Source organism: Hemicordylus capensis, chromosome 2 (genome assembly GCF_027244095.1).
Source record: "Hemicordylus capensis ecotype Gifberg chromosome 2, rHemCap1.1.pri, whole genome shotgun sequence".
Classification (NCBI taxonomy): Eukaryota; Metazoa; Chordata; class Lepidosauria; order Squamata; family Cordylidae; genus Hemicordylus; species Hemicordylus capensis.
Genome location: NC_069658.1, coordinates 415,406,104 through 415,425,635, shown reverse-complemented (window position 1 = coordinate 415,425,635; position 19,532 = coordinate 415,406,104). Strand labels below are relative to the sequence as shown.

Here is a 19,532-nt window from a genome sequence, read left to right as displayed (position 1 = left end):
ATGCTTAGAGGTTCTGGATTGGGAACCCTAGTGGTTTATCAATATTATTCAACTAGTCTCTGGTCCCATCTGTGCTGCCGACTTGACATGACTGCAAGGATCTGAGGCTTTGCAGCTGGGATCCCAGCACACTCCGTTTTACAGCATAGGGTGGGCCCTTACGGTATAGGCAGGCAGGTCTTGGCTCTGGGAAATGCTGAAGCCGCAAATGCTCTGGCCGCCTCTGTTGCAGGGTGCACGCTGGGCATGGAGTTCTCCTGCCAGAACAGAGCTGGAGACAGCAGTCAACTGAAGCAGGGGAGGGGGGCTGTGTTATGCACGAGTCCTGGCTATTTCTCTGGGGAAAGCAGAAGAGAGAGGGGGAAGCCCATTTCCAGTTAAATGTAATATCAACCCAGTTCCTCGGAAGCTGGCCTTACCAGAGCTGTTCCCCCTGGGTTTGGACTACTGCATCGGTCTAAGCCAGGATCCTTGGAATGAAGTCTGCTTAACCTTCTTATGTGTCTCCCGTCTCCACCCTACCCCCGCAAACCAGCCTGTTTCAATCAGTCAGCTGTGTTTTGCTCCACTGGTGAGAGAAGCTTAGTTACCTTGCTGCTTTCTTGGCCTGAGTCTGTTACTTGGTTCTTGTGATACCATGTTAGTACAGTATAGACCTTCTCTACCGATTGCAAAATTTACCTTCTGGAACCAGCACCTTGAATTGGGCATGGAAAGCACTAACAGGCAATCATTGTACTTGTAACTGGCTGAGCAAGCTTACACCTTGCCTCCCTGGTCTAGAGAGAAGTTGCACCCCTCTGAAGCTCTTGAGCATCTTTTTTAAAGGCAGCCTCACACACAACGCATCACAGTGTTCGATTCCCTGAGAGTGCAGTGGCCTGGATTATCCAGATGAGATGTTAGCCCTGTATGGTATAGTGCGGCTGGGTGATCAGATGTACTTAAGTTGCAGAATATATGTGAGACGCAGAATTTGGGTCCCTTTTTGGTGTGTAACTTGCAGAGATGTATGTCTCAAAGAAGTCACATCCAAATGGATCATACACAAAGATTTTTTTTACGGCAGGTATGTGAACAGTATGTGATGTTTCTGTTCCCTGAATTAATCCATGTAGATGATAGCCTGTCATGGCATTTCTCAAGTATATCTAATGCCTGGAAGCTTAAGGAAAACCTTTACATTTTCCCTCAAGCCTATACTCTTGGTAGAAGAAATACTTCCCTTCTGTGAGTCTCGTTCGAGACCCTAGGCTCCACTTCAGTGAGATCCCAAAGACTGAGGCTCTCTTGAGGAGGCAGTTGAGGCACTGGGTTGCTGGCGCCAGGCTTCCCCGCTCCGGTCAGACTGTGTGACCTGCTCCAGCAGCACAGACAGCGTGGAGCTCCAGACCTGAACTTTCGACTTACTCCTGCTTTAAGGCTCTTTTCATTGCCTGGAACGCAGAGCAATAAAAGTGTGTGCCTGCCATTCTTGTCATGCCCGAGGTTCCAAAAGGAGGAGGCAAGGAATCTCGTGGCAAAGGTCAACAGCAATAGGAATGTGCAGGCTTGTTTGAGGTGTCCTGTTTTATTAATTTTTACATTTATATCCCACTCTTCCTCCAAGGAGCCCAGAGCGGTGTGCTACATACTTGAGTTTCTCCTCACAACAACCCTGTGAAGTAGGTTAGGCTGAGAGAGAAGTGACTGGCCCAGAGTCACCCAGCAAGTCTCATGGCTGAATGGGGATTTGAACTCGGGTCTCCCCGGTCCTAGTCCAGCACTCTAACCACTACACCACGCTGGCTCTCTTATTGTTGCAGGATCCTGACAGGCCAAGACTGAGAAGAGGCATGCAGTGCTGGTCTACTTGGCTGCCCTATCAAGTCTCAGACTTCCTGGTCTTCCCGTGCTCTGTGCTTCTCAGTTGCCTTTAAAGATCCAGAAGCTGAATTGATTATACGGGCTAAGTAGGGATACAAAGCCAGCTTTTGTCTTTCCTGGGGCCCCGGTTCTCCAGACCGGTCTGTATCTTACATGTAACCTGTCCCCCTAACAGAGAAGTCGTTAACGGAGCCTTAACACCTAAGTAGCTCTCAGTGAGGACAAGGATTGGAGAGCTGGTCTTGTGGTGGCAAGCATGAATTGTCTGCTTTGCTAAGCAGGAGACTACATGTGTGAGCACTATAAGATATTCCCCTTCAGGAATGGGGCCACTCTGGGAAAGAGCACTTGCATGCTTGCATGCAGAAGGTTCCAAGTTCCTTCCCTGGCATCTCCAAGATAGGGCTGAGAGAGACTCCTGCCTGCCACCTTGGACTCCTGCCAGACTGTGTAGGCAATACTGAGCTAGATGGACCAAGGGTAGAAGGCAGCTTCCTATGTTCATAAGGTTGTCAGACTTGGGTCCTCGGATGTTGTTGGACTAGAAATCCTCTCCTCTCCAGCCACAATGGCCTTTCTGGTATACATGGAACAACATGTAGGATGATGGGAGATGTAGGGGCGATTCTCATGATCGTCCTGGGGAGGCGAGGAGGGCGCAGGGAAGGGTGCTTTCCACTTACCTCCCCCACCCCTGCAGCTGACCCGGTAGGTCGGCTTCAGCTTGTCTCCTGCGTGCCCACATGGACAGCCCTGCTCCATGCAGCTCCGTGAGGCACAGAGCCGGGCGGAGGGATCTGGGGCTGGGAGTACTTGTTCCGGCCTCCAGGCATCCCTCAATGCAACAGGTGGCACCTGAGGGCTGCCCCAAGCAGGGTTAGGCTGATCATGAGAAAAGCCTCATCGTCTCACAACACCTGGGGGCCCAAGTCTGACAACCCCTGAGCTCGAATATTGTATGCAGCATTTGGGAAGCGGTGTTGCAACACTCCTGAAAAATGTCTCTCTCCTTTCAGATGAAACTCGGTACAATTCTTGACCTGGCTTGGGATGAAGGGATTAAGCAGCCAAGCAGGGCGTGCTGACAGAGTTCTTGTGTGGCTTTGTCGGTTTTTGCCTTTTTAGTGCCTAGGTTGAGTCCTGGCTTGGGCCGCTCAGTTTTTGCTTTGCCCCAACATGAAATCCGCAAGTGTGGGGAAGGGGAACAAATGCAGCTGCCTTGAGGAGCGGAAGTGTGCTCACTTCTCCTCCTCTTCTTGCCACCTCAGGTTTTGCCCCTTTGTCTTTTTATCCCGTGACTTGAAGCCCACCTGTCCCCCGCCCCCCGCCGCGCTCCCCTGTTCCTGGACACAAACAGTCCTAGATATCCGTAAGAGAGTGAGCTGAATATCTAGGGCTGTGGCTTCGAAGCAAATAGCCCTCTTTGTTTAATCCAAAGCTGTACCAGGAGAAGCCAAATAGGACAGAGTTGTGGCGTGTGGCCCTTGGTGTGTGGCCGGCGGGAGGTGAGTTTCAAGTTTCTTAGGACGGAAACACTATGCAGACTCAATTAACTTGTATGTGATTTCTTATTTTTGCCATTTCATTTGCCCCTGCTAATCTTGGGGGAGGGTGAGCTATAAATCTTGCTCAGCCCCATGCTGCCAGCTCTTAAGACTTCTTCAGGCATTGTCCACTTAAAAAAACCAAACAAAAACCCATCTATAGCTATAAGGGCTAGAACCCTGCTCTGCTTGACTGAAAGCTAAAATTCTTGGGATGCTGAACTTGATATATGTATGCCATGATCAGTGTATAAGCATCTTTAAGTACTGATTTGTTTATATCCTTATGAGGTGCTATTCTGCTTCTTAAGGATGCAGATAGAAGGGTGGGTTTAGGACTTGAACCTAGACTTCTGGGTGATCAAGACTAGTACTCCACACAACATGCTGGCTCTTGTTTTGCAATTACCCATTCTGTATCTTTTGCTAGCTGAGGTTTGGCATCCATGGATGTGTTAGCTTCTGCTCTATATTCTTGTCTTGCCAAGGGGACTATTGATTAAACCTGGTCTTGCCCCTGATTTGCTGCTGAGGAACTCAGCTAAAGGACTGCCTAGACCCCTTGGTTCAATGAAAGCCAAGTCCTCATTCTTTCTAGTTCAAAATACGGCACTGACTTCAAGGCATCCCTGAGAAGATGCTGAATCAAGCCACCCCAACCGGCCCTGCTGCATAGCTCTCTGCCACGCCACCTCCCTGGCAGGAAAGCCCAACCTTCAATGCACAGGATGTCAGTTTGCTAGTGTGATTGTTTGGAACTTCCGTTTCCTTTTTCTTTTGGAAGCACCACTCGGGCGGGGGCTGGTGGAACACATTAAAATAGTTAAATCTCCTCTCTGCACCAAATGGTAGCTAGCCATTATTAAAATGAAATAGAACTACAAACAGCAAACTTTAAATGATCTAGTAAAGGTAAAGTGTGCCGTCAAGTTGGTGTCGACTCCTGGCTACCACAGAGCCCTGTGCTCATCTTCCTTGTAGCAAAGCTTAAATCGGCACAGAGAGGAGAAGCTGCTGCTGCTGCTGCTGCAGATATTTATATACCGCTCTTCAACCAAAGTTCTCAGAGCGGCTTACATAGGAAAACACATAAATTAGATGGTCCCCTGTCCCCAAAGGGCTCACAATCTAAAAAGAAATATAAAGGCAGATACCAGCAAGGGATGCTGTGCTGGGGTTGGATAGGGACAGTTGCTCCCCCACCCCCGCTGCTAAATATAAGAGAATCGCCACTTTAAAAGGTGTCTCTTTGCTCATTTAGCAGGGGTCAACCCAGCAGGACTCAACCCAGCAGCAAAAGGAGAGAATTCCTTCCACATTCAGGGGTTGATGCCTGCCAAAACAATACAACCAGGGGCGTAACTACCATTAGGCAAGGGGAGGCGGCTGCCTGGGGGACCCCACGCCTTGAGAGGCCCCCCAGAGGCAAGTCACATATGAAGTGAGTGTGTGTGTATCAGTGAGGGGCCCATGTTTAAATTTTGTCTCTGGGCCCACTCCAGCCTTGTTACGCCCCTGAATACAACCTTTACCTGGCACAACGGTAAAACTGCAAAACTAATTTCTGCCCAGGAGGAAATTCTAGAGCTTTGGCACCAGTGTGGAAAGAAAAATTTCCAGTCATTTCCCCCGTGTGGCGTCCGTGCACAGACACTCCCCATTGTACTTCAGGTGACAGAGGAAGCTAGAGCAGGGCTTTAAATGCTGCTTACAGGGCACTTGCATTCCGTTGACTCATCGGGGGGGGGGGTGTTCAGTGGCGAGCCTTTTCTGTAGTTGCCCCCCAGGCTGAGGGACTCAAGCCCTGTCAAAGTTAGGGCACTGAAGACACGCCTGTTCAGTCAGGCTGTTAGTTGCTTTTTAAAAATCCTGATCTTAATTCATTTAAACTGTTTTAATATTTATAGATATTTTATTCAATCGTAAACCACCATGAGACCTAGTTACTGGCAGTATATAAATGTGCAAAGTAAATGAAGGTCAGCACCAGCACTTTGAATTGGGCCCAGTACCTGCTAGGCCCCCTGGTCGGGGAAACAAGCACGAATAGCCAAGGAGAGAGAACGGAGACTGATGCAAGACACTGAGGCCCTGCTTCGTGGCCTCTGAAAACTCTCCTCTGCTTACTTTGTTGCCACAAGCCTTGACTGCCTGCATGCTCCCGAGCATCTGCAGCACTGAGAGCCAGAAACTTCTTGTTAACCACAAAAGGAACTATATGCAAAGTATGTGAAGATACCACACTTGCATGGCCATCCCACAAATCTGCAGAGTGCATGCCCAAGAGGGGAGCTCTTTTGGATCAGACTCAAGAATCTGGCTAATCACTCTTAAGCTAGTGGCCGCCACCACACCTTGTGGCAGCAAATTCCATAAATATCTGTCTTGATTGTCTTCTGCCAATCAGTGTGGTTGGATGGCTCTGTGTTCTAATAACCCTGGTTACTCCTCCATGTGAACAGCTGAGATCTTTGAAGTTGTACCTCTGCTTGTTATCCTGATTCCCTAGGGAGTCTGATGCAAGTTCAGGTAAGTTTTTTTGTTTGTCTTTCTGTGGAATTTTTTTAAAAAACTAAAATGTTTTACAGCCCTTACTTGGTACGCTCTCTAGAAAGCTGGATGAGTGAAAAGCCACTCTTGTGAAGATCCTGAAACCTTGGGATAAAATATTTGCTTCTTGCTGGCAAAAATCCTCGGAGTCTTTAATGTGAAACTCCTGGGAGCATTCACCTGAACTTCCAACCTACTGTCTTTCTCTGGAGGGTGTACCCTAATCCTGTTCCATTCACACCCAATTTATATCCAGGAAAATGTCATCGCCTCTTACCTCACCTCAAGGGCCATGTCTAATGAGGTCATGTGATGTTACGGGGCATTTAAGAGAACATCTTCTTCACGATGAGCCCCACCACCTGTTAAGATCATCTGGAGAGAGCCATCTGTAGTTGCCGCCAACTCATCTGGTGGCTACTCCAGAACGGGCCTTTTCCATTGCTGCTCCTGGCTTTTGGAATGCACTCCCTGTTGAAATAAGAGCCTCCCCATCTCTGGCAACTTTTTAAAAGGCACATTTATTCACCTAAGCTTTTAATTAGATTTATGGTTTTAAATTTTTAATGTTGGTTCTAAATGGTTTTAATGTTAATGATTTTAATTGTTTAATTGCTTCAGTTTTGATTTTAATAGATTTGTTTTTATTTTGATGTAAACCGCCCTGAGCCATTTTTGGAAGGGTGGTATATGAATGAATGAATGAATGAATGAATGAATGTTATCCCAGGCTTCTCCCCTGTTCTCTTTCTAAAAAAGTAGTACTTCTCTACTGCAGATGGCAATATCTGGGCATTTATTCACTCCATGTGGATACCAAGTGGCAACCAAAGTTGTTTTTTTTAAAGTTAAGTTTAAATGTTTAATATTAAATGCTTTAAAAACCATTTAAGTACCACCAAATGCAAGCCTTTTAAAAAAGTCTTTACAGCTCTCTTAAATGCTTCTGACAAACCACCTATTTCCGAGGGGAGCATTGCTCTGGAAATGTGAACAAACTGTCTAGGAGGAAGAATATGTACCAGTTTTGAATAACCCCTACTTGCTGCTTAAAGTACTCTTCAAAACTGTCTGTGCTGGGATCTAAAATGCTGTGCGTAGAATTCTGCATGTGCACAGGGCTCTTCAGTCTCCTTGCCTTTCTCTGGAGGCAGCTCCCCACACTTCCAAACCTGACCCTCCTCAAACATCAGGGGGCCCTGTAGAGAGCATCCTGTGAGAGCTTTGCTTGCAGAAGGAAAAATCTGCCTGTGTGCACATGGAGGCATTTTGCCCTACATCTATGCCTCTCTGGATATCTCAGCCGTGGTATATACTCTGTGTGTGTGTGTGTGTGTGTGTGTGTGTGTGTGTGTGTGTGTGTGTACACCCCACCCTCTATGCTTTAAGTTCTTTTATTTTTTTAAAAAACGAGTTGCCTCATGTTGGGTTGAAATCCTTTGTTGTCAAATAATGGAGTATTGAGTGTTTTATGGAAGCAGGAGTTTGAAAGAGGTGAGCGAGAATTGAACTTGGTGTGTTTCCTCATCGCAGCCAGAATGTCACCCTGCCCTCCAAACGCCATGTGACAGATGAGACATTAGTGATTTTTTTTGGTTTTGGTTTTTAACATGTGACCTGTTCTTGTTTGGCCTGACAGCACAGCCATTAAATTTAATCCTGAGTCTGGCAGAAGATGTCTTCTGGGGGGTAAGGTGCAGGGTATGGAGGACTCCTTTCCAAAAACATTTCGAAGTGCCAGATAAGGCTGAGCCCCATCTTGTTCTCAGGGCTGTAGTAGTGTGTGGGATTGTGGGATCAGTACAGGATCCAACATGTGATGAAATGGTTGTATAATAGCACCCAGCTCATGCATGCTTCAAGCAGTAGATGCAATAAACATTTGGTGATGAACCAAGTGCTGCCATTCACATGGCTGCTTTTATGGTGCTTTGAAACAAAATCAGGCCTCTTGGTTTAACTCACCTGTTTGGCACTTCCTTTGTGGCTTTGTTTCCACCATAATGGCCAAGATCAGACAATAATCCAAATCTTGTCAAGCTTGGACCCTTGTGTCCTTCCTCCCCTCTCCCACATGCAACTGAAAGCTTAAAGCTGAGAAGAATCAGTTGTTTCTCATTCTGTCAGAACCTGGGAGACACTGTGGCTTATTCTAACTGCTTGGGTAAAATGAACCAGCACCCCCAGCACAGCATCCCTCCAGAGGCTCTGTCTTATGTTTCTTTTTAGATTGTGAGTCCTTTGGGGACAGGGATCCATCTCATTTATTTATTTGTTGTTTCTCTATGTAAACCACTGTAGACACTTTTGTTAAAAAGCGGTATATAAATATTGGTTAGGTTATATCAAACCGAGGGGAGGGGGAGCCCAAGACTTCCCACGGCTCATTTGTGATTCTGGTTTAGATGATCTTCTGAACTAGGCCACTATAATCTCCTTTGAACATTGAAGTACTGGAAAGAGAGCTAATATATCCATTCTGAGCACAATTCTATATTTTGAAAATCAGCTCTGTCATACCCATTTTCAGGAGAGGTAAAACAGATGCAAAATTCACGAATGTGAGAGACGCCTCAAATATGAATTACTAGTAACTTCTGGATAAGCAGTAATTATGTAAGTTGGTGTCTTTATTATTACTGATAGCAGCATAGGCTGCTGCCGACCCAGTTTGGAGTTTGACCTAGTCCTCTTGCCAAAACTGGATGATGTAATCATCTTGATGTATATTTGTGGTTGATTAACAGTAACCACCTCAGTGGGTACCCTGCTTTCAAGTTGTCAGATCCAGCATTCAAGATGAGAATTGTTCTGGAGGATATTCTTGAATGCCTTTCTCCCCTGCTCCCCAATCTAGACTAGTAGTGTGTCCGAACCGGTCCGGCGGCCATTCCAAAGAATGGCCGAACTGCCGGACCGGTCCGGCCCTGCCTGGTTCGGGTCTGGGTGGGGGGTATGCCTTTAAGGGCGGGAGGGCTTGCTTAGCCCTCCCGCCTCCTTGCCCCCGCCAGTGCCCGTATTTTCCAGTATAGGGGCGCTGGAAACCAGCCACGCCCCCGCCGCTGCCGCTGCCGCGGCGAAAGAACTCCCAATGTTACTGCCAGCCCTCCCGCCCTCCCTCCCTCCCAGCTAGCTGCTCGCCCACCCGCTCACCGCTCACCCGATAGGAAACGAGAGGAGCTCCGGCACAGAGCTCCTCTCGTTTGGAAGGCCTCCGGCATAATGGTGTTTTGCGCGCGCATGCGCGCGCCGCAAAGCACACCATTCGCCGGAGGCCCGGTCTACCCGTCCCTTTCCCAGTGGGTAGACCGGGCCTCCGGCGAACGGCGTGCTTTGCGGTGCGCGCATGCGCTCGCGCGCAAAACACCATTATGCCGGAGGCCTTCCAAACGAGAGGAGCTCTGTGCCGGAGCTCCTCTCGTTTCCTATCGGGTGAGCGGTGAGCGGGTGGGCGAGCAGCTAGCTGGGAGGGAGGGAGGGAGGGCTGGCAGTACCGTTGGGAGTTCTTTCGCTGCCGCGGCGGCAGCGGGGTGGCGGCTGGTTTCCAGCGCCCCTATACTGGAAAATACGGGCGCTGGCGGGGGCAAGGAGGCGGGAGGGCTAAGCAAGCCCTCCCCACCCTAAAAACAAGGCCCCCCTTCGGTGCCGGTCCGGACTTCTCCGGACCGTGCACATCACTAATCTAGACCCTGTCTTGTTTGTTCCTTCAGTGGACCAGATGGTGCCGTCTGACATGGCTACATCTTTGCTTACTGCAAGCATTTAGCTCCCCCAGAAGCAAACATGATCTCAGCTGAAATAATGTTAAGGTGAAAGTGGAAGGGTTAAAGCAATAACTGCTAATCCCTTCGCAAAGTCTCTCACTTGATAATGCATTGAAAGTGGATCTGTTTCCTGTGCATGACTGCAATTCTGAGTGCAGAGGATGGGGCCTTCGGGGTGGGACTTAGCTGCGATTTGGGGTTAGGGATGGGAGGCTTAGCAGCTTCTGCTTTGGGAGGCAAATGGGGATTAAGCTCACGCATCCATTCTGCCGGTTGCAGCTTAACTTGGGGAGAGGGAGAGCCATCTTCTTCTAGCAAAGCATCCCATGATTATGATGATTCTCCTGCTCAGATGGCCTCTGTTCGTACTGTTTTTCCTCTGCTCTTCAGCAGCTTGTGCGTCACAGCCAGACTTCTGCTCCAGACACCTCTCCCCCTCCCCACCCAGAAAGCCCTTGCTTTCGAGCATCCCCTTCTCTTAGGACCCTACGGGCCTGACTACAGCTGCCTCTCGTGGCTGCTTTGGTTCCAGCATGTGGCTGGTGTGTTTGCGGGTGGAAACCATGGCGATTCTCTGTCAGACTGTCTTGCGTTGCTCTTGCAGCTCCTGAACCATTTTCGCCTGCCCTTTAACTTGATTTTGAATATGCTGAGGTAGACCTGATGAGACCTGGAGAAGGGGTGTTGCTGCCATAACTATATGAGAAGCTTGGAGAAATTCCTCAAAGATTCCCCCCCCACACACACACAAGTGTTGATATACATTAAATATGGTAGCTGCTGGAAGTGATACACAGTCCTGATAGCCAGCAGAATAGCATTGATGCACTTCAGCTGGTAGGTTATTGTACTGTGTCATCATACTGTGGCTCAGGGGTAGAGCACCTGCTTTGTCATGCATCAGGTCCCAGGTTCCATCCCTGGCTTTTCCAAGTAAGACTGGGAAAGACTGCTGAAGCCCTGGAGAGCTCCTTCCAGTCATTGTAGACAATATTAAGCTAGGTAGAGCGGTAGTCTGAATCTGAATAAGGCAGCTCCCTATTTTGAACCATATGATGCTGTGGCTGTTTGAGATGTCAGTGGGGATCTGGCTAGCATGTAACCAATGTTTCCTTGTCTTCCTACAGATCTGTACCCTCCTCTTTGCCAGCCTCTACATCCTGTGCTACTTCATCCTAACCCGCTTCAAAAGGCACACAGACTTCACCACAGGTAACTGGGAGGGCGGGGAGATGTGGCTCAACGAACTAATCCCATAGCTGCAGAGCTTTCAAAGTCTGAACTGGTCTGGGAAGTTGCCGAGGAGAGGTCAGCATTTCCCCCTCTGATCTTGCTCTGCGTGCCTTGATGGGGCCAGCCTAAAAAGTGTGATGCAGTAATGCCTGTGTCTTAGCTTGTGCATTGGCAGAGAAGGTGGACAGGGAGAAATTTAATTCACCACACTCCTGCCCCCACCGCCCCTCCAGGTGGTTTCTCTCTCTCGACCATATTGAAAGGATGCTGTGGGCCTCTGCAGCTGAGTCCTCATTTCTCCCTTTTGCAGTGCTTGCTCAGAGGCAAAAGTGTGTGAATGCTTTCTAGTCAAAAGTCTTGACCCATCGTAGGAGGCTCATGGCAGTAAAGCATGAGGGCTCCTGCTGCAATCTGTTAGTCTTTCCTCAGCCTCCCAACCATCCCTCCTCATCCTCCCTGACCAGAGGACAAAATCTCTGTCTTCTCTCATCCTGTCCACTTCCTCCCTGCCGCCCCACCGCATTGCAAGTTATGCCAGTGCTGCCTTGACTTGTGAGACTCAGCTGCCAGGGGCGTATCTAGGGTAGGGCAGGCAGGGCATGTGCCCTGGGTGCCACTTGAAGGGGGGCGCCATTTAGTAAAATTTTGTAAAAGGCTGCTGAAAACAAAATGGCCACCGTGCATGCTCAAATGGCCTCTGTGAGGCCCTAGGTCATGCCAGGCATTGCAGAGGCCGTTTGAGCACTTTGTTTTCAGTGGCCATTAAAAAAAAAAAAAAGATTATTTTTAAAAATGGCCACCACACATGCTCAAATGGTACCTGCGAGGCCCTAGAGGCCAGTGGTGGGAGGGGGAACCTTTGCAACCGCCCCCCACAGCCTTTAGGAAGCCCCACCAAAGGGACTACAGATTAAAAAAAATTAAAAAATTAATATAATATATGACACTGTACACATATTCAGATTGGCACTATGTACAGAGAATCAGGGCTTGTGAATACTGAGCTGACGCTTATGACCTAGGATTGTATTCATTTGCTCTTACTTTGCTTCTTGTGATAAGTGAGTTAAATGTGATGTCTTGCTAATATGGCTATTAATGGTGAGTTTGTCTTTGAATCAGTGTGAAATCCTTAATATTAAGGCCCAGTGGGAGTTTCTTGCTCTCTTTCTCTCATTTTAACTGTCTTCCTGAAATACTAGAATATATTCCAAGCAGTGACACAGTTTACTCTGCATATCCTTTAATTATTTACAGAGTATCTGGGAAAAGTCAAATTCTCCATTGATTTTTAAAACTTATGTAATGGTGATGCTACAATGCATAGCAGAGAATTAGACAGACACTTCTGTTTAGTTTTCCAAGTACACCTCCACATAGTATTTGGGTATTTCATGAGCCCCAGCATACTGAAACTTGTAGTTTCCCAGCATTTTTTGGTCTGGCTACGTCCACTGCTAAATAGTTTTTGAAATATTAAAAGATTAACGAGCTTGACTTGTATTTTTCAGCTGATATTATGGTAAAGTTATCTGAAAGGTGGGTGTCAGATGCTTGGACAGGGGGCGCAATTTCAGTGCTTGCCCTAGGTGCTATTTCCCCTATATACGCCTCTGTCAGCTGCTTTATTTACAAGCAGCCCCAGTTTATGCAGGGGGGGAGAGAGAGCGAGAGAGTCCTAGTGACTGTTTCTTACTATCGTTAAAGTACGTGCTCTTGGGCCTCTTTCTCTGTGTGGATTTCAGCCTCTCGGGTGAATTCACCCGAGGCGACGTGTCCTTTTTCCAACTGGGTTGCCCTAGGGAAGCCACATCCCTCAGGGTCCTGCATCTCTGCAGCAACTTGGAGATACAGTACTGTGTGTGTATTTGTGGTCGGCCCCAGTGGAAAGGACTCTTTCCCCCTTTACAGCGATGTTTGTTTACACTGTTAACCTGGTTGCCTTGGCAGTCACTTGCCCAGGCAACATGGGTTAGGGGAGCAGAGTCCTCTTGGGAGCCCTTGCCAGTTTTGCAGTAAGTACTGTATTCAGCCGTTGGATGGAGGAGGCTGTTTCCTGGTCATAAATTAAGGGTGTGCAAGGAGAGCAGTTGGCAATAAGGGGTCTCGAGCAGGTTGTGAAAAGATGCTTCCTCTTCACATCAAGCCAAAGGTGCTTTCCCAGGATGCTCTGAGGCCTTCAGCTTTCTGGTTCTAGCAGAGGTCAGGACGACTGCTGCTCCTTAGACATAAAGACGGGTGTAAGACTGCACAGCATCTCTCCAGTGGTGGTTGCTGGTGTCTGCCTTATGTACCCTTTTTAAATCGTGAGCCTTCTTGGGATAGGGAACACCTTCTTATTTATGATCTGGCCTCTGGCAGTGGAGAACCTACCCAGGCTGTACTCTGCCTTGGTAGCAAGCATGAATTGTTCCCTTTGCTAAGCAGGGCTAGCCTTGATTTGCATTTGGATAGGTGAATACATGTAAACACTGTCTGCTATATTCCCCTTATATAAGAGATTAAGTTGAGGTGCCTGGGGGTGATGGGAATTGTAGTTCAGCAACATCTGGAGGGCCGGAGTTTGCCCACCCCTGGCTTTAGGGGATGGGGCTGTAGCTCAGTGGTAGAACATCTGCAGGCAAACTCCTTAGCATCTTCAGGTAGGACTGGGAGAGACTCCTGCCTGAAACCTTGGAGAGCTGCTGCCAGTCAGTGCTGAGCTAGATGGATCCATGGTCTGGCACGGTATAAGGTAGCTTCCGGTGTTCCAGTGTAACTGTGAGTGTGGGGGAGAGAGAGAGTTCTCCATCTTCCAGCCAGGCTGCCTGTCTTGATAAATGGACTTTCATGAATTTTTGCCTCCCAGCAATTGGCAGCTTTGACCATAGTGGCTGAGGGTACTGGGAGCTGTAGTCCAATAACATCTGGGGGCCCAAGGTTGGAAGAGCATGAGTTCAGGGCCATCTCTCCTTACCATGGAAAGTCTGTGGCCAGCATAGACCATTGACTTTAAGTAGGGAACCCTCACCAGCTCCTGCCACCTGTACCACAGAGTAGGAGCGGAGCGCTCTCTCTCCCTCACTCCCCATACACAGAATTGCACCGATACCAAATACACATGTATCAGGCAATGAAGTGTTGCCCTGGGGGGCAGCTCATGGTGTTGGAGAACAGTGGCTGTCTGGGAAGAGGAGAGGAGTGTCTTGGTGAGGAAGGAACCTGTCCTGCCTTCAGATCCCCATCTCTCTTTAGCTTACTTCCTGAAGCAAAGCAAGCTTATGAGATCACCAAGCCAGTTTGTCTGTCCCTCTTGAATAATTTCTGTATGTTAACCCCTGCTACCTGGGCAAAGAGGCACCTTTTAACATGGTGATTCTCTTTTATTTAGCAGAGAGAGTGTGACTGGCCCCATCCACCCCCAGCACAGTACCTCCAGTGACGGTTGCTGGTGTCTGTCTTATGTTTCTTTTTAGTTTGTGAGCCCTTTGGGGACAGGGATCCATCTTATTTATTTCTTATTTCTCTGTGTAAAACTCCCTGAGGCATTTTGGAAGGGCGGTATAGAAATCGAATGAATAAATATGTGCAATCAGATACCAACAAAATTTACACCACATAAGCAAGGGTCATAGGTGAGATTTGCCATGTTAAAAAGAAGTGGAAAGTAGACTCTGTTTGTTCTACTAAGAACTCGGTGTGTGGGGTCCCCCACCTTGCTCTCTCACCTAATTTCCCACAGATCTAGCTGAAGCAAGTCTGCTTTACAAGCTGGGCCTGGTGCCAGCCACCAGAATGGGCTTGGCAATTCAGTGAAACTCAACAGGTTACTGGACTCACATAGAAGGGAGTAGTTTCCATTCCTTTGCCCTGTGTGGAAGCCAGTTCTTCGTGCTGTGTGCCTTGTAAGCTGGATACCAAGGAGACCAGAAAGGCTTTGACATTGCTGCATTGGGAGAGGAGTGATTGTTCATCCCTTCCACTTTAAAGAGCTACCATTCAGTTGGAACCGCAAGAGTACTGGGAGCATCTGTGTGGTGTTTTTTAATGAATCCGTTGCCAACAGTGACTCTGCCAATGGGGCAAGCCAAACACTTTTGAAACAAGCCTCCTTGTTCATCCTTGCTTCTCTCGACTGTTTGGGGGCAAAAGCTTTTGCTCATCATCTTCCCTGTGAGCGCTGGTGGTGTGTGTTGTGATCCCTTTGTGAAAAGTGTTAGAATTGGAGAGAGCAGAAGGTAAGCCCTTCTCCAGAAGTGCTGCTGCTCAGTGGTTCAAAGAGAACCACGTCAGGTTTTCTGTGGCAGGCCAGTGGCAGAGATCAGTCTGAAATGCATGTTCTCAGAGCTTCCTAAACCAAAAGGCCTTTCTAGTCTTTCTCACTCGATACTTGTTGCAGATCCACTTCTAAGTTTGACCTAAACTCACCGTTTCTCTTTCATCTTAGTTGATGATGACGAGGATGCCGCTGTCAACAGAATTGCGTAAGTTCCTCCCTTTTCCTCCTCACTTCCTGTTCTAATGCTGTAAAGTCTCCTTGTCTTTCCACTCCCTCCTCCTACTTTATACCCCAAACCATTTTTCTGTATATTATTTCATTTGAATTGCAAAGTCTTATATTTTCAATATAAAACTGAACAGAAAAAGAGGTATACAAGTCCAACCAGCATTCCCCCTGCCCTATGCATTTAGGGAGGTACTTTGCAAGGTCATATTGCATCTTCAGCATGGCATATGTAGGAGTTTAGAAGGGAACATTCCCATTTGTCTGTAGATACATGAATCTAGAGTAGAGGCCAGAGTTGCATGCACTGCTGTGGTGCTGGATTTAGGTACAAGCTAAGTAAATGATAGCTTAGGGTCTTGCCTTATGACAAACAAACTTTCAAGTTTTATATAACACCCTTTTCATTCAAAGGTATTTCTATTGCAGATAGACTTATTGCAAAATAATTTTTTGTTGTTTTTGTTGCATCTTTGCAGAGTAAAAATAAAGTTTTATTGCTTTTATTTTCAATGTCCCTTTTTTAAAAGAATAATTTTTTTTTTGGTAATGTTATGGGACCTTTTGAGATTCACATAGCTTAGGGCCTCAGCATGTTTTAACCCGGCTCTGCACTGCTGAAAAGGCTGATGATCCCCAAATCAATGAAGGAACACGGCCCATATTTCTACAGACATTAGGCTCTTGGGCCTTTGCCTCTTACATACCCCCTTATCCCCAATGCTATTGAGCTACTTTGATATTTGAAAGCTCTGTTGCTGAGAGATGTGTAAGTCTAGCATGAGGAAAAGAAGTTGGAAGCTTCATCTCCTTGAATAACTGGGAAGGGAAGTGAAATCCAAGTGATAGCAGGGAGGGGTTGAGACCCCCTAGTTTCTGTTGTAAAGTAAAGAATTAGAAGTAGGCAGGAGTAATGGAGAGGCACATGAGGAGATAACCTTTTTGTGGCTCATTTTTATTTTAAAACGTATGTTTTTCCCCTGATTTTTTTTTAATGAAAAAATTGGGACTTTGGGGGGCATTCCTGGACAGCTGGCATTGTAGGGCACCCCCCTGGCATTTTTGATTGATTTTTGCCCTTTTCTCCAGCTTTCTGGAACCTAACCCCCCCCCCCCCCTTCCCATTGACTTAATCCCTTGGTATCCACGGTTTTGGTATCCGCTGTAGTAGCAGACAACAGAACCCCTGCGGATACCGAGGTCCACCTGTATTTGGGGGGTTGGGGGTCTCGGCTATTGGGGATAATCTTTAGCTTTCTTCAGGGAGGCAATCTCCTCCCTGAAGAAAGGAAAGGATCTTGCCTAGGATGGAGGCAAGATGGGAGACCACTGGTTGCATGTCTTGGTCTCTTTTCTGACCCCTCTTTTGTCTTGTCCCCAGGCTGTGGCTGTGCACCTTCACCTTGGCCGTGTCCCTCGGCGCTGTGCTCCTCCTGCCCTTCTCCATCATCAGCAATGAAGTCTTGCTCTCCTTCCCACAGAACTACTACATCCAGTGGCTGAATGGCTCCCTCATCCACGGTGAGCTCCATGTGCTCACCTGATGCAAGCAGCCTGGGTCCTCAGCAGCACTCTCTGTGCCAGACGGGAGTCTTGCTTGAAGTGCCCATGGGAGGTGGATGAACTTGGCATACTATGGGCCCTTCAGTAATAGCCAGGGCTATAACTTACTGCATACTTTCCATTATCTTACAAAAACAAAAGCCTGGTGTTCGTGGCAGCTTGTCAGGTTCTTGAGAATCCCAGCTCTGAGTTGTTAAGTGAATTTCTCATACCTCTGACTTAAGCAAACTTTAAAAAAATGAAACCGCAGTAAGAGACACGCACGAATACGGCGAGTATTTATATACCTCTATTCAGCAACAGTTCCCAAAGCGCTTTACATAGCCATTAAATAAATAAAAGGGCTCCCTGTTCCCAAAGGGCTCAATTTTAAAAAGAAACATAAGATAGACGCTAGCAACAACCACTGGAGGTTGCTGTGCTGGGGATGGATAGGGCCAGTTGCTCTCCCGTTGCTAAATAGAGTCACCACTTTAAAAAGGTGCCTCATGCTTAGAGATGCGTCATTCAGTCAGCAGGGGGACTCTTCAGTGTTCAGGGCTTCAGGTTTGTCCCTGATCCTTTAACCAGTCTATTGATACAGAAATGTATCATCCCACCTTCTCGCCAGAGCCTCAAGGTGGCTCACACATCAACATTTAAAACAAAATAAAGCAGAGTTCTTGACTTGAGAGTGGACTTAGACCCCTGATAATAGCTTGCTGGGTGAACAACACACATAGGATCCAGTTTCAAAAAGTTGAGTGGGTGGGGGGGGGAGTGGGACCAAGAAGGCAGAGAAACTGGGCACATTGGATACTGTCTGTGCGTGTGGATTGAATGGGATGAGGGGGTTAGCATCAGTTAGCCAAACTGGGAGTCAAAACAGAATGTGGCCCCAGCAAAGCTTGAACTGGGTGCTTAGAGATGTGTCCCTGCTTAAACTGGCTCCTGTCTGTCCTCCTTTAGGGCTCTGGAACCTTGTCTTCCTCTTCTCCAACCTCTCCTTAGTCTTCCTCATGCCCTTCACCTATTTCTTCACGGAGGCTGAAGGCTTTGCAGGATCAAAGAAGGTACTTGCTGACACACACACCCCTCCTTACATGCCCCCCTTTCCCAGGTCAGCCCCCAGCTTTGAAATTTTTTACTGTTTCTACATCTCCCTGTTCTTGCTCTAGGGCATCATGGCCCGGGTATATGAGACATTTGTGGTGCTCCTGCTGCTGACGTTGTTGGTGCTGGGAATGGTCTGGGTCGCATCTGCCATCGTGGACAACGATGCAACCAGCAGGGAGAGTCTCTATGGTGAGTTGCGTGGCTTAGTTTTATGCCTGTGTGTGCCGTTGCAAGGGTCTGTGTGTCCCAAAACAGTCCTCAGGTTGCAATTCCGTGCAGACTTAGCGGTGAGTAAGGTCCACTGGCTGACATGCTGAGGAATTTCCATTTCAGGGGGACTGCTCTGAGTAATCTTCCTCATGTCAGCCTTTGAAAATAGTTGGGCCTGCTTCTAAGAAAACATGCATAGGAATAAAATAGCCAGATACCTTGTAGCCATATCAACAGGTGAAGAAGCTGTTTTTTACAGAGTCAAAACCGGTGGGCTTGTCTAGCTCAGTACTGACTCCACGGAGTGGCAATGGCACTTCAGGGCTTCAGTCGGAGATCTTACTTGCCCAGCCTTATCTGAAGATGCCGGGGATTGAATCTGGGGCCTTCTGGGTATAAAGCAGATGCTCTGCCTCTGACTTATGCCCCCTCCCCCCGAGCATGCTAAGCCCTTTCTCATACCTTCTGATCAGCTTTTGGATTTGTATACACCCAGGAATGTTGAAACAGAATTGGGTGCCTCCAGTCTGGGGTTTGGCATGCAAGCAGAACACTAAACATCACTGGGAAAACATCAGAGAGGAGAGCTGGTCTTGTAGTAGCAAGCATGACTTGTCCCCTTAGCTAAGCAGGGTCCACCCTGGTTGCATATGAATGGGAGACTAGAAGTGTGAGCACTGGAAGATATTCCCCTTCAGGGGATGGAGCCGCTCTGGGAAGAGCAGAAGGTTCCAAGTTCCCTCCCTGGCTTCTCCCAGATAGGGCTGAGAGAGATGCCTGCCTGCAACCTTGGAGAAGCCGCTGCCAGTCTGTGAAGACAATACTCAGCTAGATAGATCAGTGGTCTGACTCAGTATATGGCAGCTTCCTATGTTCCTATCAGGATTTCCCAAGCTGTGGAACTCTAGATGTTGCTGAACTACAACTCCCATCATTCCCCAACTACAATTTGCTGTGGCTGGGGATGATGGGAGTTGTAGTCCAGCAACATCTAGCGTACCGCAGGTTGGGAACCCCTGTTCTACGCTGACTGAGCAAGATGGGAAGAAATACTCTGTCAAAAGCCATGCATGGTGAAAGCCAAATACAAGTTAAATCGATGGTCTAGTTGCAGATTCAGATATACTAGCTGCTACTTGCGCTGTGCTTTTTGAGCACATGGATCATGGACTTAGAGCAATGGAACAGTGAGAGAAGAACTTGCCCCTTCTTCTGGCTAAGATG

At 47.8% G+C, this 19,532-nt stretch overlaps 1 protein-coding gene across 1 annotated transcript in view; it reads left to right on the top strand.

Annotated features, from left to right (window-relative positions):
- Positions 1 to 19,532, top strand: part of LMBR1L (limb development membrane protein 1 like) — a 48,294-nt gene that overhangs the window by 8,906 nt on the left and 19,856 nt on the right. The window contains exons 2-6 of the mRNA XM_053299744.1: positions 10,852 to 10,936; positions 15,384 to 15,420; positions 16,822 to 16,961; positions 17,952 to 18,055; positions 18,161 to 18,287. Of these exons, the coding sequence (XP_053155719.1) occupies positions 10,852 to 10,936; positions 15,384 to 15,420; positions 16,822 to 16,961; positions 17,952 to 18,055; positions 18,161 to 18,287 (493 nt within the window). The remainder of the gene's footprint in view (positions 1 to 10,851; positions 10,937 to 15,383; positions 15,421 to 16,821; positions 16,962 to 17,951; positions 18,056 to 18,160; positions 18,288 to 19,532) is intronic.